The sequence below is a fragment of the Pseudophryne corroboree genome, chromosome 3 (genome assembly GCF_028390025.1).
Source record: "Pseudophryne corroboree isolate aPseCor3 chromosome 3, aPseCor3.hap2, whole genome shotgun sequence".
NCBI classification, from domain to species: domain Eukaryota; kingdom Metazoa; phylum Chordata; class Amphibia; order Anura; family Myobatrachidae; genus Pseudophryne; species Pseudophryne corroboree.
This window is the reverse complement of record NC_086446.1, coordinates 274,481,670-274,507,485: the sequence shown is the minus strand read 5'-3', so window position 1 is coordinate 274,507,485 and position 25,816 is coordinate 274,481,670. Positions and strand designations below refer to the sequence as shown.

The 25,816-nt window shown below is 46.0% G+C and overlaps 1 protein-coding gene across 1 annotated transcript; it reads right to left on the bottom strand.

Moving 5' to 3' along the window:
• Positions 1-7,935: 7,935 nt before the first annotated feature.
• On the bottom strand, positions 7,936-25,163 carry PSMF1 (proteasome inhibitor subunit 1). Its single transcript, XM_063959124.1, has 7 exons — positions 24,961-25,163; positions 20,982-21,128; positions 9,856-9,938; positions 9,322-9,492; positions 9,186-9,239; positions 8,693-8,839; positions 7,936-8,587 (listed from the first exon to the last, which is right to left on the bottom strand). Exons 1-7 carry the CDS (start codon positions 25,129-25,131, stop codon positions 8,536-8,538), a joined length of 825 nt encoding a protein of 274 aa, XP_063815194.1. The 5' UTR covers positions 25,132-25,163; the 3' UTR covers positions 7,936-8,535.
• Between the last annotated feature and the right edge of the window lie 653 nt (positions 25,164-25,816).

The following is a 25,816-nucleotide window of genomic DNA, read 5'->3' as shown; positions in this document are numbered from 1 at the left end:
GACAGGGCACAAAAAGTAAAGCTTTTTCCGATCAGGTGGTGTGCACTGGCTCCTTCCCCTATGACCCTCCTCCAGACTCCAGTTAGGTACTGTGCCCGGACGAGCGTACACAATAAGGGAGGATTTTGAATCCCGGGTAAGACTCATACCAGCCACACCAATCACACCGTACAACTTGTGATCTAAACCCAGTTAACAGTATGATAACAGCGGAGCCTCTGAAAGATGGCTTCCTACAACAATAACCCGAATAAGTTAACAATAACTATGTACAATTTATGCAGATAATCCGCACTTGGGATGGGCGCCCAGCATCCACTACGGACTCCGAGAAATAGAATTATCGGTAAGTAAAATCTTATTTTCTCTATCGTCCTAGTGGATGCTGGGGTTCCTGAAAGGACCATGGGGATTATACCAAAGCTCCCAAACGGGCGGGAGAGTGCGGATGACTCTGCAGCACCGAATGAGAGAACTCCAGGTCCTCCTTAGCCAGAGTATCAAATTTGTAAAATTTTACAAACGTGTTCTCCCCTGACCACGTAGCTGCTCGGCAAAGTTGTAATGCCGAGACCCCTCGGGCAGCCGCCCAAGATGAGCCCACCTTCCTTGTGGAGTGGGCCTTTACAGATTTAGGCTGTGGCAGGCCTGCCACAGAATGTGCCAGTTGGATTGTGCTACAGATCCAACGAGCAATCGTCTGCTTAGACGCAGGAGCACCCATCTTGTTGGGTGCATACAATATAAACAACGAGTCAGATTTTCTGACTCCAGCTGTTCTTGCAATATATATTTTTAATGCTCTGACAACGTCCAGTAACTTGGAGTCCTCCAAGTCACTTGTAGCCGCAGGCACTACAATAGGCTGGTTCAGATGAAATGCTGACACCACCTTAGGGAGAAAATGCGGACGAGTCCGCAGTTCTGCCCTGTCCGAATGGAAAATCAGATATGGGCTTTTGTAAGATAAAGCTGCCAATTCTGACACTCTCCTGGCAGAAGCCAGGGCTAGAAGCATGGTCACTTTCCAAGTGAGATATTTCAAATCCACCTTATTTAGTGGTTCAAACCAATGAGATTTTAGAAAATCCAAAACTACATTGAGATCCCACGGTGCCACTGGAGGCACCACAGGAGGCTGTATATGCAGCACTCCCTTCACAAAGGTCTGGACTTCAGGGACTGAAGCCAATTCTTTTTGAAAGAAAATCGACAGGGCCGAAATTTGAACCTTAATAGATCCCAATTTGAGACCCATAGACAATCCTGATTGCAGGAAATGTAGGAATCGACCCAGTTGAAATTCCTCCGTCGGAGCACTCCGATCTTCGCACCACGCAACATATTTTCGCCAAATTCGGTGATAATGTTGCACGGTTACTTCTTTCCTTGCTTTAATCAAAGTAGGAATGACTTCTTCCGGCATGCCTTTTTCCATTAGGATCCGGCGTTCAACCGCCATGCCGTCAAACGCAGCCGCGGTAAGTCTTGAAACAGACAGGGACCCTGCTGAAGCAAGTCCCTCCTTAGAGGTAGAGGCCACGGATCTTCCGTGATCATCTCTTGAAGTTCCGGGTACCAAGTCCTTCTTGGCCAATCCGGAACCACTAGTATCGTTCTTACGCCTCTTTGCCGTATAATTCTCAATACTTTTGGTATGAGAGGCAGAGGAGGAAACACATACACCGACTGGTACACCCAAGGCGTTACCAGCGCGTCCACAGCTATTGCCTGCGGATCTCTTGACCTGGCGCAATACCTGTCCAGTTTTTTGTTGAGGCGAGACGCCATCATGTCCACCATTGGTCTTTCCCAACGGGTTACCAGCATGTGGAAGACATCTGGATGAAGTCCCCACTCTCCCGGGTGAAGATCGTGTCTGCTGAGGAAGTCTGCTTCCCAGTTGTCCACTCCCGGGATGAACACTGCTGATAGCGCTATCACATGATTCTCTGCCCAGCGAAGAATCCTTGCAGCTTCTACCATTGCACTCCTGCTTCTTGTGCCGCCCTGTCTGTTCACATGGGCGACTGCCGTGATGTTGTCCGACTGGATCAACACCGGTTTTCCCTGAAGCAGAGGTTCTGCCTGGCTTAGAGCATTGTATATTGCTCTTAGTTCCAGAATGTTTATGTGAAGAGACGTTTCCAGGCTCGTCCATACTCCCTGGAAGTTTCTTCCTTGTGTGACTGCTCCCCAGCCTCTCAGGCTGGCGTCCGTGGTCACCAGGATCCAATCCTGTATGCCGAATCTGCGGCCCTCCAATAGATGAGGACTCTGCAACCACCACAGAAGAGACACCCTTGTCCTTGGAGACAGGGTTATCCGTAGGTGCATCTGAAGATGCGACCCTGACCATTTGTCCAACAGATCCCTTTGGAAAATTCTTGCGTGGAATCTGCCGAATGGAATTGCTTCGTAAGAAGCCACCATTTTTCCCAGGACTCTTGTGCATTGATGTACAGACACGTTTCCTGGTTTTAGGAGGTTCCTGACAAGCTCGGATAACTCCTTGGCTTTTTCCTCCGGGAGAAAAACCTTTTTCTGAACCGTGTCCAGAATCATCCCTAGGAACAGCAGACGAGTTGTCGGCATTAACTGGGATTTTGGAATATTCAGAATCCACCCGTGCTGTTTTAGCACTTCTTGAGACAGTGCTAATCCCATCTCTAGCTGTTCTCTGGACCTCGCCCTTATTAGGAGATCGTCCAAGTATGGGATAATTAATACGCCTTTTCTTCGAAGAAGAATCATCATCTCGGCCATTACCTTTGTAAAGATCCGAGGTGCCGTGGACAATCCGAACGGCAGCGTCTGAAACTGATAGTGACAGTTTTGTACAACGAACCTGAGGTACCCCTGGTGTGAGGGGTAAATTGGAACGTGGAGATACGCATCCTTGATGTCCAAGGATACCATAAAGTCCCCCTCTTCCAGGTTCGCTATCACTGCTCTGAGTGACTCCATTTTGAACTTGAACTTCTTTATGTACAGGTTCAAGGACTTCAGATTTAGAATAGGCCTTACCGAGCCATCCGGCTTCGGTACCACAAAAAGAGTGGAATAATACCCCTTCCCTTGTTGTAGAAGAGGTACCTTGACTATCACCTGCTGAGAGTACAGCTTGTGAATGGCTTCCAAAACCGTCTCCCTTTCGGAGGGGGACGTTGGTAAAGCAGACTTCAGGAAACGGCGAGGTGGATCCGTCTCTAATTCCAACCTGTACCCTTGAGATATTATCTGCAGGATCCAGGGATCTACCTGCGAGTGAGCCCACTGCGCGCTGTAATTTTTGAGACGACCGCCCACCATCCCCGAGTCCGCTTGAGAAGCCCCAGCGTCATGCTGAGGCTTTTGTAGAAGCCGGGGAGGGCTTCTGTTCCTGGGAAGGAGCTGCGTGTTGCTGTCTCTTCCCTGTTGAAAAGTCGGTGCCTTTTTCTGTGGGGGAGTGACTTGAGGTAGAAAGGTGGATTTCCCGGCTGTAGCCGTGGCCACCAAATCTGATAGACCGACTCCAAATAACTCCTCCCCTTTATACGGCAAAACTTCCATATGCCGTTTTGAATCCGCATCACCTGACCACTGTCGCGTCCATAAAGCTCTTCTGGCCGAAATGGACATAGCAGTTACCCGTGATGCCAGTGTGCAGATATCCCTCTGTGCATCACGCATATAAAGAAATGCATCCTTTATTTGTTCTAACGACAGTAAAATATTGTCCCTGTCCAGGGTATCAATATTTTCAATCAGGGACTCTGACCAAACTACCCCAGCACTGCCCATCCAGGCAGTCGCTACAGCTGGTCGTAGTATAACACCTGCATGTGTGTATATACTTTTTTGGATATTTTCCATCCTCCTATCTGATGGATCTTTAAGTGCGGCCGTCTCAGGAGAGGGTAACGCCACTTGTTTAGATAAGCGTGTTAGCGCCTTGTCCACCCTAGGAGGTGTTTCCCAGCGCTCCCTAACCTCTGGCGGGAAAGGGTATAATGCCAATAATTTCTTTGAAATTATCAGTTTTTTATCAGGGGCAACCCACGCTTCATTACACACGTCATTTAATTCTTCTGATTCAGGAAAAACTATAGGTAGTTTTTTCATACCCCACATAATACCCTGTTTAGTGGTACCTGTAGTATCAGCTAAATGTAACGCCTCCTTCATTGCCAAAATCATATAACGTGTGGCCCTACTGGAAAATACGGTTGATTCGTCACCGTCACCACTGGAGTCATCGCCTGTGTCTGGGTCTGTGTCGACCGACTGAGGCAAAGGGCGTTTCACAGCCCCTGACGGTGTTTGAGTCGCCTGGACAGGCACTAATTGATTGTCCGGCCGCCTCATGTCGTCAAACGACTGCTTTAGCGTGTTGACATTATCCCGTAGTTCCATAAATAAAGGCATCCATTCCGGTGTCGACTCCCTAGGGGGTGACATCCTCATATTTGGCAATTGCTCCGCCTCCACACCAATATCGTCCTCATACATGTCGACACACACGTACCGACACACAGCAGACACACAGGGAATGCTCCTAACGAAGACAGGACCCACTAGCCCTTTGGGGAGACAGAGGGAGAGTTTGCCAGCACACACCAAAAGCGCTATATATATATCAGGGATAGCCTTATAATAAGTGCTCCCTTATAGCTGCTTTGTTATATCAAATTATCGCCATAAATGTGCCCCCCCCTCTCTGTTTTACCCTGTTTCTGTAGTGCAGTGCAGGGAAGAGACTTGGGAGCCGTCCTGACCAGCGGAACTGTGAGAGGAAATGGCGCCGTGTGCTGAGGAGATAGGCCCCGCCCCTTTTCTGGCGGGCTCGTCTCCCGCTATTTAGAGAAATCAGGCAGGGGTTAAATATCTCCATATAGCCTCTAGGGCTATATGTGAGGTATTTTTAGCCTTTATAGGTAATCATTTTGCCTCCCAGGGCGCCCCCCTCCCAGCGCCCTGCACCCTCAGTGACTGCCGTGTGAAGTGTGCTGAGAGGAAAATGGCGCACAGCTGCAGTGCTGTGCGCTACCTTTTGAAGACTGCAGGAGTCTTCAGCCGCCGATTCTGGACCTCTTCTGTCTTCAGCATCTGCAAGGGGGCCGGCGGCGTGGCTCCGGTGACCATCCAGGCTGTACCCGTGATCGTCCCTCTGGAGCTTGATGTCCAGTAGCCAAGAAGCCAATCCATCCTGCACGCAGGTGAGTTGACTCCTTCTCCCCTCAGTCCCTCGCTGCAGTGATCCTGTTGCCAGCAGGAATCACTGTAAAATAAAAAACCTAGCTAAACTTTTTCTAAGCAGCTCTTTAGGAGAGCCACCTAGATTGCACCCTTCTCGGCCGGGCACAAAAATCTAACTGGAGTCTGGAGGAGGGTCATAGGGGGAGGAGCCAGTGCACACCACCTGATCGGAAAAAGCTTTACTTTTTGTGCCCTGTCTCCTGCGGAGCCGCTATTCCCCATGGTCCTTTCAGGAACCCCAGCATCCACTAGGACGATAGAGAAATATATATATTTTTTTACAGTTAATGAGACTGTATAAAGTTAAGGGGGAATTTTGTGTGTGTGTGTGTGTGTGTGTAGGGGGGTACGGGGAGAAAAAAAAAAAAAAAAAAGGTCTTTTACCAAGATTTTTTTCCAGATGGTTTTTATTTTGGGAAACACAATTGTAGCCCATTTTTTTCTCCCGAAAAATGACTAATTTAAGGGCGAAAATATATAGTACCTGGGATAAGTTCCCGGACATGTCTCGAGGCCATGATCACGAAAACAGGGCACTTATTGTTTTGTTTTTTCAGAACCTCAGCAGGTCTCAAAAAAAATCCTTGACGACTTGTAGTGTCGGGCTGACTTTGGGGCTAATTGGACAGCCCCAGGGGATCAATTAGTCTGCGGAATTGAACTCCCCCCTAAACATTTTATAGATTCTAAAAGTATTTATCCAGAGATGACAAAACAAAACACCCAGTGCAGGGACAGCGGCACTAGTGTACTAGGCCAGTGGTTCTCAAACTGTGTGCCGTGGCACCCTGGGGTGCCACACACTTGCACTGGTTCCCTAGGTTGGTGGTCCAAGATCAATTCAAATTTTTATGGTCAATGTAACAGGCAAAACCAGTGCTGGTGGCGGCCAATCATTAAATATGTGAACAAATAAGAGAAAATCTTGTCCATCACCACACAGTTGAGCCTAAGGATGACATATAAAGCCAATTTTATTTAATTTCATATTCCTTTCTACATTTCTCAATAAGAAACTTTTGTCCTAGGGGTGCAGTGAAATTTTTTTTCTGGTGCTCAAGGGCGCCGTGATTCCAAAAAGTTTGTGAACCACTGCACTAGGCAAAGTGTAGCACTCCAGCTGCTGTAGTATTACAGTATTATACAGGAACTGACATCAGTAGATGAGGGAGGGAGCATAGTAGAGGTAACACTGTAAACTTTGAAGAATGTGTGACTAATCTGGTTTGATGTGAAGCAATAGTTCCAAATGAGTTTCCCCAGGAATATGTGGCTTATTCCACACATCAACCCAGCACAAAGTCTAGATTCTTTAACACATTACCTCTATTCTTCTCCCTCATTCATCATTTATTAATGTCAGCTCCTATACAACTATACCCTGACACTCTTACCTTGCACAAATCAGGATGTATCACCTACATGCAGCCATGCATGACTACAGAGGGCTATGTAAAACTCCAGTTCTGACAGTTACTAACTGAAACTTAGATACATTTGCACTAAAATGTGCCACATGCCCAAATATTTTTAGTGAGGTTTAGCTTTATCCAGGTCCTTAGGGGTATCCAGTCTATAGAGCTACACTAAATAGGTCTACAGTCAATAGGTCGACCACTAATGGTCAACATGCATTAGGTCGACAGGGTCAAAAGGTCAATGTATGTTCGACATTTTTTTTTACAACTTTTGCTGCATTTACTATCCATGTCACAAACTATTACCTTTAGTAACCTTGTGGTGAGCAAAGCAGAGTGAGCCACCGAGCCCGTGTTTCAACAAACTGGGGTAAAAAATGTTTAAAAAACCTGACTTTTTTTTGTGTGTGTCGACCTTTTGTCCCCGCCAATGACTGTCTATCTTTTTAATGTTTATCTCCTGTATCACACCCGTCCTTAGGATTTGGCTAATCGAATGCAATTCCTGATTGCCCTGGAATTTTAGTGTGCAAAACATATCATTATGCTTCCATAAGATACTATTAAAAATTCTATCTTATGTATGATATTGGGCGTTCATAATGTGCAAATTAGCCAGAATCAGCTTGGTTTATAGACACATTTCTAAACTCAGAAGAATTATTTTTATGTTGTAGGTTTATGATTCTAAAACATGTACAGTATCTGGGGCATCACTAATTATAATTTTTGTAAAAGGCAGGACCAACAGATCTGCTGAATTTGTTGCTAGTCACAGACTAAATTTCTTCATAAATCCCCCTCCCTTCCCCCCAACCCGCAAAATTATTAGGCTATCATACCTGACAGAGGAGTTTGGAGACCATATAAAAGTCTAAAGTCTGCACCCCTAGTGCATTTACACAGGTCATGGGAGCCTGGGTGTTTTGTAGTATCAGTAATAGTTAATGGTTAGTGATATGCTATTTCTCAAATGCACAAGTTTTCCTTACGAACACAGAAGTGATTACATCTGACAGTTATACGGATATTATTTATAGGACTTTATACATATATAAGCATCACTTGTGAATTATAATAGTATTTATGAATGCAGAATCTTGTGGTAGATTTGAATTTGTGTGTAACAAATCTTGGGAAAGACTTTGTGGAAGGATTATATTCACTTGATTGTAATTGTTAACTAAAACAATGTACAGGCAAGTACCTCTTGTAGACTAAAAGCCGTTGCACTGATTACAATATTGTATAAGAACACACTGCAAGCGATTACTGTAAATTTCTGTAAACTGTTTTGTTTATTTAAAGTTCACAAACTGCAACCAAAGCCAGGTACTAGCTAGGATGTGTAGAAACAGTCACATAGCAGGTGGACAGAAATATGTGCAATAGGAAAGGATCTGGATGTGGTATTGATAGTTCATCATCCATCACTTGCAGAATATTTACACTAAATACACGCAGTCTGCACTCAGTATACCAGCGTCATTCATCAGAAAAATAAGCCAAGGAAGTGATTTCATTGTGTCTTGAGTTGATTTATATTAAAGATGTGAAGCAAAACATTTTTGATGCATTTTTTTTTTTTAATGGGTGACTGCATAAAAATTATATTATATCAATATATACAGACTTTATACCAGCCCTTGTGAAGGTTGATCACAACAGATGTTCCAGTTAATGATTAGATTTCAGTATAAACTTTCTCCCGGTTTACTTACCCTTACAACATAAGCCTGATTATAAAGCACGGACAACAAAAACAAGAGGACAGTAAATGGTCATTGTGCATTCTGCATTGGGCCCTGGTTTATTAGTAAGACAGGACAACTACTGAGCAATGGCAAAAAGATCAAAGGCAACAGCGGGTCGCTCAGCATCACATAAACATGTCGTCATACCCCGGTGGAGGCAGGTGATCTGGGTCAGGACTGGAAAAGGAAAAGGCACAGGCAGATTAATCACTCATTCTGTCCCTCTAAACAGTGCTCCATATCTTACATACAAAACACAGGCAGTGTTTATTAAAAACTTACCCAGGACGTCCAGAACCTATGGGACCAAAAGGGTCAAACCTGGCACCTGGTGGCACAGCTCCTGGAGGAAGACCAGCCAAAGGATTAGGTCTGGGTCTTGTACGCCCTGCATGAAAGGGATCCATAATCATACCTCCAGACCGCCCCCTGCAGGTACAAAAATCATATGCCCTGTGTATACTTTGTCATAAAATATAAACAAGAGTTAGAATTTAGGCAATTAAAAGAGTGTATAGTGATAATTGGAATCCAGCTGACATTTACAGTAAGGTATGGGCACGAACTGGTTTAGCACCAATTCTATTCAAAAGAAGCTATATGCCCATCAAATATAATTGTAGTGCTTCAAATAGGGGTATTGCTTTTAAAAGTTATGTCTGTAACCATGATTTTGTCATAATTAATGGTAATGAGCTCGTCTTTCATTGTTTCACCTAAATTGCATATTGTAAACACAGGTATGCAAACACTGGTCAGATCTGTAACTACTAACCCTAAGGGATCCAAATCTGCTGCTCCATATGGAAAATGTCCAGAGGGGTCTGTCCTAGAGAGAAGCAAGACAGATATTAATGATACGCTGGGTATCGTGTAATGTAAAAATAAGAAAGGCTGTAGGAAGCACCCACCAGGTAGGTTGATGTGATGCAGGAGACCTGGAGGGAACCCGCAGAGGATCATGCTCAGCGTCCTTCTCCCGTTCTCTCTCAGGCTTTAGACTCTTCTCCTTAGAGCCAAGCAGAGGGGAGATCATCTCACTTTCTAACCGCTGCTTCAACGTCTCTGAATTTTTATAGACACTGTGCAAAAGGAGGGGTAAACTTATTTGCTGGAAGACTTCAAACAAACATGTTACTAATAGAATTACTTGAAAATGAAGCAGCCTAACCCAGCAACATTGGTTTAACTGGAGTAACACTCCCTTACTGCTGGTCATTAAGTCAATGGGATACTTTTAACAACTATTAATGACACCATCAATTTATGTGGGATATTTGGAGTGACCAGGGACATATTCACGTCCCCTGGACAACAAAAGGGCCATTTACACTTCATTATAAGAAACACAAGAAATAAATTTGATCCGTGCGATGTGTTTAGTGGGCTTATAATAAAACTAAAGGGTGAATGACAACAACAATACATGACACATGTATCCTAACCTGTGAAACTGCTGCAGGTTGTCTTTGTCTATGAAGCTATTCACTTTCAGGGTCAGGTCAGAAATCTTCTCAGTCTTAAGATCCTGTATGGAGAAAACATAAGATGTGCATTTACGTTACATGATTTTCATTAACTCCATTGGGTATAGTGAATGGTGATACAAGCCTGGGCACTTTAAAATTTGGTTTTTGAGCTGGGTATCTCTCGTTTCTCTCTTTTTTAAGAGAGATTATTTTGATTTGTTTAGGGTGGAGTGGTTGGGGCTTCTATTTTTTTAATGTCTGGGAAAGCTACATAGCTTCACTTTGTGTGCAGTAGTAATACTAATATTTTTATTTATATAGCACTCTTTCTCCAATAGGACTGAAGGTGCTTGACAGATAGAACCAACATAAAACAGTACAGAAACAAAGAGGTACAGAAAAGCTTTTCATACACTACAGAGAGCATGGAGATAATAAATGGACATTACTGAAATGCCGAGTAACAGGAAAGTCTTGAGTATGTTTTTGAAGGATTCTCAGAGTGGGTGCCTCTCGATCGTAGAGGTGGAGTTTGAGCCACATGGCTAAAGGCTCGACCCCCCCCCCCACCCCCCCTTCCGCCATATGAATTACGGGAGATTCTAGGTACTGCTAAAAGTTCTTCATCTACCCATCGCAGTAACCGAGCAGGGCAGTAGTATGAAATCAGAAGCTGCTTCAGGTACCTTGTGTCCTAGTCATGCAGGGCTTTGAAGTCAGTAAGACTGGAGGGAGTAGCGAATGGGTGTTAGGTGGCTAGAACGGGGCCGGTTAGTTAACAGTCTGGCAGCTGCAAGCGGTGCATTTCTATTGCTGGGAGACCAAGGTAGAGGGCATTACAGTATTTTAATCGAGATGATACAAATGCAGACAACAGCTGCTAATCCAGTGCTTTTCTTCTACCTCGTGGTACTCATTGGGCGTTATTCAATTTTTTCACCAACTTCTACACCCCTTCTGTTTCTGCTGATGGACGTGGTATAATCAATTCAGCGTAGCGAGGGCGCACAACTCTTTACGCAGCTAAACCTGATTATTATGGGCGCAATAACGGGGATCACTTTAGAAAGGAGATTGGGCGTGATATATCATTTGAATACCGGCCATTATGTCTAGTAGATAATGACCCTCCTATATCATTATTGGGTGTCTCCTAGTCAGCATGGCACTGTTATCATGCTTATTTAATGCTTTCTAATCAATTAACTATGGGGAAAAAATATTCTGGACTTTGTTCTGTGCTGGGTACATTTAATTGTTTGCCTTGGCCAGTTATTTACATGATATATCTTTAGGATATGCTCAAGTTTTTCAATGTCTCCCCATGTTCTTATCCATATGACATTGTACATTGTTTGATTTTTTTTCAAAATGCTTTTGAATCAATAAAAAGTTACCACAGCCTATTCAGTGTACAAATAAAACCCAGAGAGAGAGAGTTAAGTAAACGAGACAGAGGAGAAAAATACTACTAAAATATAGAAATAAAATTAACTGGAGTGTCCAATATGGCCCATGGTGTCAGAGAAAGGGATTTAACATCAGTAAAACATCCTGATGTCTCCTTCCTTCGATGTGGAATACTGGAACCTTGGGGAGTTCCCAAAGCAGTTGCTAAAGGTGGGAGCTCTCTTGGGCAGTTCAGAGCTGCATCTGCCCAAATAAAGTATCCATGGATGCGAAAGTGTCAATCTATAATGTCTTGTAAAGGTATGCAAGGAAGACCAGCTGGCCCCCTTAAATAACTGTTCCGCCGAGATGACATACCTCTCAGTCCACAAGACCCACTGATTTGGTAAAATGTGCTTTAAGTATATCTGGAGTTCCCAAATAAGCCTGGAGAATAACATCAGTTATCCACCTTGCAATGGTCTGCTTGGGGGTTGGCCAACCTTGCGTAGATGGCATACACAAAGTAAAGAGGTTACTGTCCGGCTAACCACTTTCATCCTGTGAACATTAATCTTAAGGACTCTAACTACTGTACATCTAACAGATGCTGTGAACTATCCTCACCCCAGGATCATCCCGAGGAAATCCTGGGACTACAATTACTTCAGTTGAATGAAATCTAGAAACTACCTTAAGAACAAAGGAAGGTTTAGTCCTCAGGGCTGCCCAATCCTTACGAAAAATGAGAAAGGGTGATTTCTAGGACAGAGCTCCTACTTTTTTTTTCATGCTGAAGCAATGGCCAGAAGGAAAACCATTCCACTAATTTGGAATTTTAAATCCATCTTTTGGAACAGGTGTTGCAAATATCTGTGAACGTTATTCAGATCCCAAAGAACAAATGGATGCACATACAGAGGGGTAATATTAGAACACCCCCTAAAACAAAACAAAACAAAAAAAAAATCTGCTATTTTTCTTTAAAAGAACCTAGACTAAAGCCTTAATCTCTTTCTTCAGGAACGTCTAGATAAAGGGGGTAATTCAGACCTGATCGTAGATGTGTGAAAAAACGCATATCTACAATCAAATTCTTTGACATGTGGGGGGACGCCCAGCACAGGGCAAGTCTGCCCCCGCATGCCGGATCCAACCTACCCTCCGCAGACATGCGAAAGCATTGCACGGCGGCAATGCTTTCACATGTTTCGGGTAGCCCTCTGCCTAAAGAGCCTAACTGTGAAGGCGGACGGCTACCCGCCTTGTTAACAGCAACGTTCTGGACACACCCCTTAAACGGAGCATAGGCGCCCACAAAATGCAACGTTGATGCCCCGCTCCCGCCCCCCTCCAGGTCTTAAACTGCATTCTGGAAAGAACGCAGTTTAGGACCTTGCACATGCGCGTAACGGCGTACACACAGGCGCAGTTGTGCAAAAATCGCTTCATAACGATTTTTGCACATCAGCGACAGGGTCTGAATTAGGCCCTAAATCTCGAAAGACTAAAAATAAAAGTAGGGCAATTCCTCTTCTCACACCAGTAAATATAGATTTTACATACTGTGATAATTCCTAGCCTAAACTGGTTTTCTTGAATTCAGCATGGTCTTAATGACTGCATCTAGAAATCCCGTAGCCTATAGTATTGTAGACTCAACAATCACCCCATCAAAGCCAGGAGTGGTAAACCTGTGTGACGGAACAGCCCTTTGTGGAAGCCGCTGAGAAGCGGTTATCATGCCCAACAGATCCGAATATCATGCTCTCCTGGGCCAGTCTGGGACCACAAGAATGACCAAAGCTCTTTCTCTTTTTATGTTTTTGGGGACAGTAATTAACAAAGATATACATAAACCCAATATAAGACTAAGGATTAGCAGCCATTAGGATTTTGATTACGTGTAACTGTAAATTTGTAGCTAATTATATTTATGCCACAAATTTTATAATACCACGAATATCATTCAGAATGCAGTCATGTTTATAGAAGTAAAGTATAAATGGGACAGTATCATGCACTCTAAATTTCTGAAAATAAGATTTTACTCACCGGTAAATCTATTTATCGTAGTCCGTAGTGGATGCTGGGACTCCGTAAGGACCATGGGGAATAGCGGCTCCGCAGGAGACTGGGCACAACTAAAGAAAGCTTTAGGACTACCTGGTGTGCACTGGCTCCTCCCACCATGACCCTCCTCCAGACCTCAGTTAGGATACTGTGCCCGGAAGAGCTGACACAATAAGGAAGGATTTTGAATCCCGGGTAAGACTCATACCAGCCACACCGTATAACTCGTGATACTATACCCAGTTAACAGTATGAAATATAACTGAGCCTCTCAACAGATGGCTCAACAATAACCCTTTAGTTAGGCAATAACTATAAACAAGTATTGCAGACAATCCGCACTTGGGATGGGCGCCCAGCATCCACTACGGACTACGAGAAATAGATTTAACGGTGAGTAAAATCTTATTTTCTCTGACGTCCTAAGTGGATGCTGGGACTCCGTAAGGACCATGGGGATAATACCAAAGCTCCCAAACGGGCGGGAGAGTGCGGATGACTCTGCAGCACCGAATGAGCAAACTCTAGGTCCTCCTCAGCCAGGGTATCAAACGTGTAGACTCTTACAAAAATGTTTTAACCCGACCAAGTAACAACTCGGCAAAGTTGTAAAGCAGAGACCCCTCGGGCAGCCGCCCAAGAAGAGCCCACTTTCCTCGTGGAATGGGCTTTTACAGATTTAGGGTGCGGCAGTCCAGCCGCAGAATGTGCAAATTGAATCGTGCTACAGATCCAGCGAGCAATAGTCTGCTTAGAAGCAGGAGCACCCAGCTTGTTGGGTGCATACAGGATAAATAGCGAGTCAGTTTTCCTGACTCCAGCCATCCTGGAAACATATACTTTTCAGGGCCCTGACTAAGACCAGTAACTTGGAATCCTCCAAGTCCCAAGTAGCCGTAGGCACCACAATAGGTTGGTTCACATGAAAAACTGATACCACCTTAGGAAGGGATTGGGAACGAGTCCTCAATTCCGCCTTATCCATATAAAATACAGATAAGGGCTTTTGTATGACAAAGCCGCCAATTCTGATACACGCCTGGCCGACGCCAAGGCCCACAGCATGACCACTTTCCACGTGAGGTATTATAGCTCCACGGATTTAAGTGGCTCAACCCAATGCGACTTCAGGAAATCCAACACCACGTTGAGATCCCACGGTGCCACTGGAGGCACAAACGGGGGCTGACTATGCAGCACTCCCTTAACAAAAGTCTGAACTTCAGGCAGTGAAGCCAGTTCTATTTTGGAAGAAAATCGATAGAGCCGAAATCTTAATGGAACCCAATTTTAGGCCCATAGTCACCTCTGACTGTAGGAAGTGCAGAAAACGACCTAGCTGAAATTTCTCCTTTGGGGCCTTCCTGGCCTCACAGCACGCAACATATTTCCGCCATATGCGGTGATAATGGTTTGTGTTCACTTCTTTCTAGCTTTAAATAGCGTAGGGATAACTTCCTCCGGAATGCCCTTTTCCTTCAGGATCCGGCGTTCAACCGCCATGCCGTCAAACGCAGCCGTGGTACGTCTTGGAACAGACAGGCCCCCTGCTGCAGCAGGTCCTGTCTGAGCGGCAGAGGCCATGGGTCCTCTGAGATCATTTCTTGGAGTTCTGGTTACCAAGCTCTTCTTGGCCAACCCGGAACAATGAGTATAGTTCTTACTCCTCTCCTTCTTATTATTCTCATTACCCTGGGTAAGAGAGGCAGAGAAGGGAACACATACACCGACTGGTACACCCACGGTGTTACCAGAGCGTCCACAGCTATCGCCTGAGGGTCCCTTGACCTGGCGCAATATCTTTGTAGCTTTTTGTTGAGGCGGGACGCCATCATGTCCACCTGTGGCCTTTCCCAACGGTGTACAATCATTTGGAAGACTTCTGGATGAAGTCCCCACTCTCCCGGGTGGAGGTCGTGTCTTCTGAGAAAGTCTACTTCTCAGTTGTCCACTCCGGGAATGAACACTGCTGACAGTGCTAACACATGATTTTCCGCCCATCGGAGAATCCTTGTGGCTTCTGCCATCGCCATCCTGCTTCTTGTGCCGCCCTGTCGGTTTACATGAGCGACCGCCGTGATGTTGTCTGACTGGATCAGCACCGGCCGGTGTTGAAGCAGGGGTCTAGCCTGACTTAGGGCATTGTAAATGGCCCTTAATTCCAGAATATTTATGTGTAGGGAAGTCTCCTGACTTTTCCATAGCCTTGGAAGTTTCTTCCCTGTGTGACTGCCCCTCAGCCTCGAAGGCTGGCATCCGTGGTCACCAGGACCCAGTCCTGTATGCCGAATCTGCGCCCCCTAGAAGATGAGCACTCTGCAGCCACCACAACAGCGACACCCTGGCCCTTGGAGACAGGGTTATCCGCCGATGCATCTGAAGATGCGACCCGGACCACTTGTCCAACAGATCCCACTGGAAAATCCTTGCTTGGGACCTGGCGAATGGAATTTCTTCTTAAGAAGCTACCATCTTTCCCAGAGCTCGCGTGCATTGATGCACCGACACCTGTATTTGTATTAGGAGGTCTCTGTCTAGAGACGACAACTCCTTGGACTTCTCCTCCGGGAGAAACCCTTTTTATCCTGTTCTGTGTCCAGAACCATACCCAGGACCAGTAGACGCGTCGTAGGAACCAGCTGCGACTTTGGAATATTCAGAATCCAGCCGTGCTGTTGTAGCACTTCCCGAGATAGTGCTACTCCGACGAACAACTGCTCCCTGGACCTCGCCTTTATAAGGAGATCGTCCAAGTACGGGATAATTATTTCGGCCATTACCTTGGTAAATACCTCAGTGCCGGGGACAGACCAACGGCAACGTCTGGAATTGGTAATGACCATCCTGTACCACAATTTTGAGGTACTCCTGGTGAAGAGGGTAAATAGGGACATGCAGGTAAGCATCCTTGATGTCCAGTGATACCATGAAATTATCCAGGCTTGCAATAATCGCCCTGAGCGATTCCATTTTGAACTTGAACCTTCGTATATAAGTTTCAAGGCTTTCAATTTTAGAATGGGTCTCACCGAACCGTCTGGTTTCGGTACCACAACATTTTGGAATAGTAACCCCGGCCTTGTTGAAGGAGGGGTACCTTGATTTCACCTGCTGGAAGTACAGCTTGTGAATTGCCGCCAGTACTACCTTTCTCCGAGGGCAGCAGGCAAGGCTGATGTGAGGTAACGGCGAGGGGGAGTCGCCTCGAACTCCAGCCTGTATCCCTGTGATACTATTTGCAGAACCTAGGGATCCACCTGTGGGCAAGCCCACTGGTCCCTGAAGTTCCCGAGACGCGCCCCTACCGCACCTGTCTCCACCTGTGGAGCCCCAGCGTCATGCGGTGGACTCAGAGGAAGCGGGGGAAGATTTTTGATCCTGGGAACTGGCTGTCTGGTGCAGCTTTTTCCTTCTTCCCTTGTCTCTGTGCAGAAAGGAAGCGCCTTTGACCCGCTTGCTTTTCTGAAGCCGAAAGGACTGTACCTGAAAATACGGTGCTTTCTTAGGCTGTGAGGAAACCTGAGGTAAAAAATTTGCTTCCCAGCTGTTGCTGTGGATACGAGGTCCCAGAGACCATCCCCAAACAATTCCTCACCCTTATAAGGCAGAATCTCCATGTGCCTTTTACAGGCAGCATCACCTGTCCACTGCCGGGTTTCTAATACCCTCCTGGCAGAATGGACATTGCATTAATTCTGGATGCCAGCCGGCAAACATCCCTCTGTGCATCCTTCATATATAAGACGACGTCTTTAATATGCTCTATGTTAGCAAAATATTATCCCTGTCTAGGGTATTAATATTATCTGACAGGGTATCAGACCACGCTGCAGCAGCACTATTTATGCTGAGGCAATTGCAGGTCTCAGTAAAGAACCTGAGTGTGTGTATATACAGACTTCAGGATAGCCTCCTGCTTTTTATCAGCAGGCTCCTTCAAGGTGGCCGTATCCTAAGACGGCAGTGCCACCTTTTTTGACAAACGTGTGAGCGCCTTATCCACCCTAGGGGATATCTCCCAACGTGACCTATCCTCTGGCGGGAAAGGGTACGCCATCAGTAACTTTTTAGAAATTACCAGTTTCTTATCGGGGGAACCCACGCTTCTTTACACACTTCATTCACTCATCTGATGGGGGAACAAAACACTGGCTGCTTTTTCTCCCCAAAAATAAAACCCCTTTTATGTGGTACTTGGGTTCATGTCAGAAATGTGTAACACATTTTTCATTGCCGAGATCATGTAACGGATGTTCCTAGTGGATTGTGTATATATCTCAACCTTGTCGACACTGGAAGCAGACTCCGTGTCGACATCTGTGTCTGCCATCTGAGGTAACGGGCGTTTTTTTTGAGCCCCTGATGGCCTTTGAGACGCCTGTGCATGCGCGGGCTGAGAAGCCGGCTGTCCCACAGCTGTTACGTCATTCAGCCTTTTATGTAAGGAGTTGACATTGTCGGTTAATACCTTCCACCTATCCATCCACTCTGGTGTCGGCCCCACAGGGGGGCGACATCCCATTTATCGGCCTCTGCTCCGCCTCCACGTAACCTTCCTCATCCAACATGTCGACACAGCCGTACCGACACACCGCACACACACAGGGAATGCTCTGACTGAGGACAGGACCCCACAAAGTCCTTTGGGGAGACAGAGAGAGAGTATGCCAGCACACACCAGAGCGCTATATAATGCAGGGATTAACACTATAACTGAGTGAATTTTCCCCCAATAGCTGCTTGTATACATATATTGCGCCTAAATTTAGTGCCCCCCCTCTCTTTTTAACCCTTTGAGCCTGAAAACTACAGGGGAGAGCCTGGGGAGCTGTCTTCCAGCTGCACTGTGAAGAAAAAATTGCGCCAGTGTGCTGAGGGAGATAGCCCCGCCCCTTTTTCGGCTGACTTTTCTCCCGCTTTTTTATGGATTCTGGCAGGGGTAATTTATCACATATATAGCCCTGGGACTATATATTGTGATGATTTGCCAGCCAAGGTGTCTTATATTGCCCTCAGGGCGCCCCCCCCCCAGCGCCCTGCACCCATCAGTGACCGGAGTGTGAGGTGTGCATGAGGAGCAATGGCGCACAGCTGCAGTGCTGTGCGCTACCTTGTTGAAGACAGAAGTCTTCTGCCGCCGATTTTCCGGAACACTTCTTGGTTCTGGCTCTGTAAGGGGGCCGGCGGCGCGGCTCCGGGAACGAACACCAAGGTCGGGCCCTGTGTTCGATCCCTCTGGAGCTAATGGTGTCCAGTAGCCTAAGAAGCCCAAGCTAGCTGCAAGCAGGTAGGTTCGCTTCTTCTCCCCTTAGTCCCTCGTAGCAGTGAGTCTGTTGCCAGCAGATCTCACTGTAAAATAAAAAACCTAAATATACTTTCTTTCTAGGAGCTCAGGAGAGCCCCTAGTGTGCATCCAGCTCAGCCGGGCACAAGATTCTAACTGAGGTCTGGAGGACGGTCATGGTGGGAGGAGCCAGTGCACACCAGGTAGTCCTAAAGCTTTCTTTAGTTGTGCCCAGTCTCCTGCGGAGCCGCTATTCCCCATGGTCCTTACGGAGTCCCAGCATCCACTTAGGACGTCAGAGAAATAAGAATTTGGATTTTGGGCAAATTATACATCTACCATATGAATATCCTAGCACTATCATATTGTTAGGAATTGATAGTGAAGATTACAAGTATCTAGTTACAGATATTGGGTGCACCAATAATTAGTGACAAATTCAACAATAACTTGAGAATAACTGGAAAATAGCAAAAACTTGTACCAACAATATAAATCACAGAACTCTTGTTGAAACATTCTTTAATGAACCATAAGAGGATTTATACAGAGCCATTATAGAATGCACTGTGGGTTTTTTTTACATTGCCTATTCTTCACACTTTCTATGATTTATAAATTTTTGGCTGGTTTTAATATTATATCATTAAAAATTATGTTTTAATACTTTTCTTCTTGTGCACCACAAAAGACAGTCTTTTTTTCCTTTCTCTTTGGATATGCTAAATTTTTAGCAGTGGTAGCACCCCTAGATAATATGGAAGTATAAACATGCATTCTCATTACTAAAGGGGATATCATAATTATAACTAAAATCAGTAGGTTAGCATTTCCAAATTTTTTAAAAAGTCGAACCTCTACCTTTTCCCTGTAGTCTGCATGAACAAAAATAAATTACCTTTCTGCCTTGGAGCAGAAGAAGACAGAAAATTACTCTTCCCTCCTGTGGCCAAAGAAATAGGTGTTCCCAATTCTAGACTAAGCAAGACCTCTCTTGTAAATGGAAGAGCTTCTTTGACTCTGAAATCACCTGCCAGGATCAAAGCCACAGAGCTCTACGAACCATGGACTTGAACCAATCTGCACCTATTGCAGCCCACCCAAGGTAGGATGTTTCTTCCCTAAAGTGATCTGCTGTGGAAAGTAAATCTCTGGGGCTGCCAGTACAAAAGACCTTCTTCTAGCTGATCACCCCACTTTTCCACTATCTTATTAACCCAGGAGGAGGTTAGGAAAGACTTCAATAAAGCTCCAGATGCTTTAAAGATTGATTTTAATATTGCTCCTTCAAAGAAGCACCAGGATAGAAATAGTCACTTTAGTCAACCTTACAATAAACGCATCAACCCTGGAGGAAATTCCCATTTAACCCCCTAAATTGATGGCAAAGGGTAAAGTAGCTGGAATTTTCTGGCAATACGAAATACTTTCTGTATCAAAGGCTCTCCCCGTTAGAGCTAATAGGATCTTCTTTCACAAACGATGATAACTCCTAGTCAGAATTGTAGGGACCCTCAAAATCTCCACAAGAGAAAATATCTGTAGAGGAATAATTTCTGGACTGTATAAATTGCTCCATAACATATGTTATAGAGAAGTGAAGAAAATGTCCATCGTTTTACAGCAGGCATTCCAATCAGCCCCCTGAACTGCCTTCTTCTGTCCAGCAGGAACACTACCCAGGGTCGTGCCACTAGAACCCCTTCCCTTGTCGAGTTCCGGATTCCTACAATGCCACCTATAGAGTCCATGTCCAGAGAGAAACTTTACGTACTTTAACACTGCTTCCCTACTACAGCAGCAGGGAACCCACTTTCCTGCATGTTACATCTCCAGAGCGCAGTCATAGCATCCTGTCTGAGGCAAGGGAACACTCCAGGGACCCAAGCAACAAGCAGTGGTATTACTCTTAGTCCCCACCAGACAAGGCTCATTCTCAAAGAAATATCATTCGCCCAGGCACTCATCGGGGTACATATAGAGGGGGAGGAGCATGTACAAGCTCCAAATTTGAAAGTGCCCAGTCTCCCCTCACCACTCACTATACCCCAAGATTCCAGTATCCCTTACTGGAAGAAAAGGAGATTAAGAGGAGTTACAGCAGGAGGATGTAGTCCATCTCTCTCCATCTCTGTCTTATTCAAAGCCACATACTCAAAGTAGATGGCTGTGGAGGTACCACAGTACAGAGGAATAAGGCACAGTGGCTGGATGAATCTGTGGCATTGGGCAGAACATTTAAATAGTTCAAGGGGCCACAGGCAATCGATGGGTGGCTGACAGGGAATGGCAGCCGTGGGATGCAGCTCAAATTTCAGGAGGTTAAGAAGAATATAAAATGGGTGCCTAATCTTACCATAGCATTCACTATCAAGGTGTCTTCCACGGGCAGTGCTCTGAGCAGAAATTGTGAACTGCCAAACCGATAGGACAGTGTGTATAACTCTTTATTGTCAGCCCAGCCATCTGGAAGTCGCTCAGATCCAGTCGCCTCGGCTGCAACCTGTGGGTGAGAGAAGCTGTGAAGAACAGTATGAAACATCCTACATATCACACAGACAACAAACCGATCAATGAACTTTCTATACTTACAGAGGAAGAAGCAGACCTGACTTACATGGGGCCACAGTGTGTTGGTATCAGGTGTGTACATAATAATATGAATAGTAGTATGCACACCAATAGAAGGGGGATCACAGTAATGCATAATGCAATTAATCAGGACTAGCAATAACCTAAATCTAACACTAGCTGCTATCACTGCACTTTTCCCACATCCTGACTGACAGCTGTATTAATAGCATCTGACATTGTCCCAATGTTTCAGCTCAACCAACAACTGTGGTGTAATCTATTGTACTATACTGTGCGCACAGGAATTCTATAGAGTATACTACAGAACATTATAATAAGCTATAGATGTCTTGGGTACCTAGGAGAGACAGAACCCAGGAACGATGCCAAGAGCTGCAGCGATAGAAGCTTACACACTGTATAACAAATACATTTGTCCGTACAGATTGTGCATCAGCTGTTATAGGCCCTACACACTGGCCGATATTCCTCAAAGATATGAACGATCTCGTTCATTATTGAACGAGATACCGTTCATATCTTTGAGTGTGGAGGCTCCAGCGATGCGCGGCCCCGCGCTCGTTCATCGCTGGCTCCCCGTCGGCTGTGTATGCAGGCCAATATGGACGATCTCGTCCATATTTGCCTGCACTTCAATGGAGCCAGGTGACGGGGGGAGTGAAGAAACTTCACTCCCCCGTCACTGCCCTCCCGCCGCCGGGTCGCCCATCGGCCGTATCCGCCGTTGGATCTTTATATGTGTAGGGCCCATTAGGGAAGTCACTTATGTATAACCTATTAATACATAGTAGAAAGAGGAAGACTCACTACACACCTATATGCAGTATGTACCTAGGAAATATGATATTTAAAGTATATTTCAGAGATCTTACATGTTCATAACTAATGTCCCTTTCACACTGAGCAGATAACCCCGGTTACTGCGGGGGCAAGCCGTCAGCACAACCCAGGTCCTGGCTCAGTGTAAAAGACTAGACGGGTCTAGTCTCGGGTCCGCTACCCAGGTCACATCCAGGATTAATACTGTGTCTGACCTGAGTTATTCACCCAGGTAACGCTCAAAGAAGCTGGTTGACTGGTGCTTGCAGATGATGTCATCTTTAGGAGCCTGAAAATTGTTCATATCTAATGATCCACACTGTTTTGTAGGGCTGCCACGGGTTCAGTGTGAACGAGGTCTACCCGGATAAAACCCGAGTCCAAAGTGCAGTGTGAAAGGGATCTGAGCAGCTGTAATATGGGTTAATACAGTGTTCAGTATCCTGGGTCGGAACCAGTATTTTGGGGTGAAAGGGGGAATAACTTTCTGCTTTGAGTGTCAAATATATTAATGCTTTAAAATTCCCACAGCTGTTCCATGATATTGGTGTTCAGATACATAGAAGTAAAAATTACAACATTTCTAAATAATGTTGGCTAAAGCTTATTGTAAACTAATTTTACAACCATTTTGTCTCTTACAATTGCTATCACATTGACATTAAACACTGAAGTAATTTACAGATATGTCCTCATACACCTTTGCAGCTGCCAATGCCAAGCAGCCCCTCTTGTCGCGCAAGGTCATGTGAGAAACTTCTGGCGTATTTTTGCCGAAAATATGTCTTAGTCTCAACGCAATGCAACTAGGATGCACAAGGAGACTATGCTGATTCATTTGATATGGGACACTTGTGTATCTGTGTGCGCCTGAGTCTCTGAATCTGAAGTGCTACAATGTAGCAGCTGCAGCTTTATTCCAATACAAGTTCTGTTCTGCTCTGTATACAGACTCAGGTCACACACAATGGCCCTCATTCCGAGTCGTTCGCTCGGTAATTTTCATTGCATCGCAGTGAAATTCCGCTTAGTACGCATGCGCAATATTCGCACTGCGACTGCGCCAAGTAATTTTACAATGAAGATAGTATTTTTACTCACGGCTTTTTCTTCGCTCCGGCGAACGTAGTGTGATTGACAGGAAATGGGTGTTACTGGGCGGAAACACGGCGTTTTCGGGGCGTGTGGATAAAAACGCTACCGTTTCCGGAAAAAACGCAGGAGTGGCCGGAGAAACGGGGGAGTGTCTGGGCGAACGCTGGGTGTGTTTATGACGTCAAACCAGGAACGATAAGCAATGAACTGATCGCAGATGCCGAGTAAGTCTGAAGCTACTCTGAAACTGCTAAGTAGTTTGAAATCGCAATATTGCGAATACATCGGTCGCAATTTTAAGAAGCTAAGATACACTCCCAGTAGGCGTAGGCTTAGCGTGAGCAACTCTGCTAAATTCGCCTTGCGAGCGATCAACTCGGAATGAGGGCCAATATACAGTACAAGTGTCATATATTAAATTAATCAACACAGTCTCCTCATGTGTCCTAGTCACATTGTGTTGTGACTAAGATGCATTTTCAGCAAAACAAGACAGACGTTAGCAGAGTTGCACAGGACCTGGCAGCTCACTCACGCCAGGCGTCTCGCGGCTACATGTTTGATGACACATCTGTAAGCGCCACTTCTTCAGAAAGATCACATACACAGAACAACTAGGGTCAGATGTGAAGACTGATAAGTGAATAACACAGGTAGTGGATGAAGGGGAGAACTTCCAGCTGTAACACTGATACCCCTTTCACATCTCCAATGCCGGATCCCACCTGGGAATTGGAAACGGGTCGTTCCCGGGGTGGGATCCGGCATTGGAGACTCTCCTAACCCTTTTGGATGTCGGTTGCCATAGCGGCAGGGGCGGCGCTGGGAGATGAGCTCATCTCCTCGCCGCCTCTCCCTATCTAGTAAACGGGTCCCGGGTCGCATCGACCCGGGAGCCCGTTTACGCAGCCACTGACCCGGTATTCAACCCGGGAATACCACTGCTTATAACCCAGGAATTTGGACTTGGCGCTTTCACACCGCACACTGACCCGTGTCGACACGGCAATATGCCGGGTAGATACCAGGATATTTGTGCGATGTGAAAGGGGTATAACAGGGGATGGATGGGGGAGGAATGACAGGCGTAACCCACAGGCAGGGGATGGGGGAGGAATGACAGGCGTAACCCACAGGCAGGGGATGGGGGAGGAATGACAGGCGTAACCCACAGGCAGGGGATGGGGGAGGAATGACAGGCGTAACCCACAGGCAGGGGATGGGGGAGGAATGACAGGCGTAACCCACAGGCAGGGGATGGGGGAGGAATGACAGGCGTAACCCACAGGCAGGGGATGGGGGAGGAATGACAGGCGTAACCCACAGGCAGGGGATGGGGGAGGAATGACAGGCGTAACCCACAGGCAGGGGATGAGGAGGAATGACAGGTGTAACCCACAGGCAGGGGATGGGGGAGGAATGACAGGCGTAACCCACAGGCAGGGGATGGGGAGGAATAACAGGCGTAACACACAGGCAGAGGATGGGGGAGGAATGACAGGCGTAACCCAGAGGCAGGGGATGGGGGAGGAATGACAGGCGTAACCCAGAGGCAGGGGATGGGGGAGGAATGACAGGCGTAACCCACAGGCAGGGGATGGGTAGGAATGACAGGTGTAACCCAGAGGCGTGGGATGGGGGAGGAATGACAGGCGTAACCCAGAGGCGTGGGATGAGGGAGGAATGACAGGTGTAACCCAGAGGCAGGGGATGGGGGGGGAGGAATGACAGGTGTAACCCAGAGGCAGGGGATGGTGTGCGTGTGGCAGTAACACACAGGTTGTGGATACAGGGACATGTGCAGAACAGAGGGGCTGCAGTGTTACCTTCTCAGACTTGCCCAGGCACAGCATACCGCGGCTGATCAGCTCCCAATGAATGAAGCAGATAAGTGCATCCTGAGGCTGAGTGATCTCTGGAGACACCAGAGCGAACAGTAACTCCAGTCCGGGAGACGCCATGTCTGAAGGATTCACCAGAGAACTGACACAGCACATCCGGGTGCTGCCGCCCAGAAACTATAGCCGGAGATAACAGTTCCGCGTGCAGCTTATCATAGAGACACCAGGCGGCGCTGTTTATGGCAGTGTATAAGCATCAGCTAATATTTTATTAATAACAACGCATTTGTTTGATTATTGTTATTGTTAACATTCTATGGGATTATCCTGTAACAATTCGCTTTCCAAAGGCAGCAAAGCCGATTCCGCCATCTACAGGTGCCAGACAGTATTGCATTGTACGGAGCGTGAGTTACATGTCGTCTGCGTCACGCAGTACGTTATGATGGTAAATGTTTGTAAAAATACCCCTCAAATGAGTGACCATGCTTTCTAAGCAACCCAAAGTGTATTTATGGAAGCCAAATGTGTGTCAGCGTTTACCAAGAAATTAAATTTTGTGTTAAAATAAATAGCTAATGTGTTTCAAATAGCTTTACTCCACCTTCCGTAATTCAATAAACAGTAGTTATTAGTTCAGTGTAACATTAATGGATACATGTAACACTGGTTGAGACCCTCTGCTGTAGCATATATAAGGGCAGCACTCTAGGGCAGAGCCGTAACCAGGAGTTAAAGTGGAGGAAAAGGGCCGAAACTAGGATTTTCGTCACCCGGGGCAAGGCAATCGTTTGCGCCCATTTCACCCCCCACCCCCCCAAAAAAAAAAAAAAAAACACAA

Bases quoted from the DNA above. Each gene is read 5' to 3' on its own strand.
- PSMF1 (XM_063959124.1), bottom strand. From the start codon at position 25,131: ATGTGCTGTGTCAGTTCTCTGGTGAATCCTTCAGACATGGCGTCTCCC. The intron at 21,129-24,960 runs GTAACACTGCAG...TCTCACCCACAG, and splicing joins GCCTGGGCAAGTCTGAGAAG to GTTGCAGCCGAGGCGACTGG. The intron at 9,939-20,981 runs GTAAGATTAGGC...TTCTCCATACAG, and splicing joins CCTTGATAGTGAATGCTATG to GATCTTAAGACTGAGAAGAT.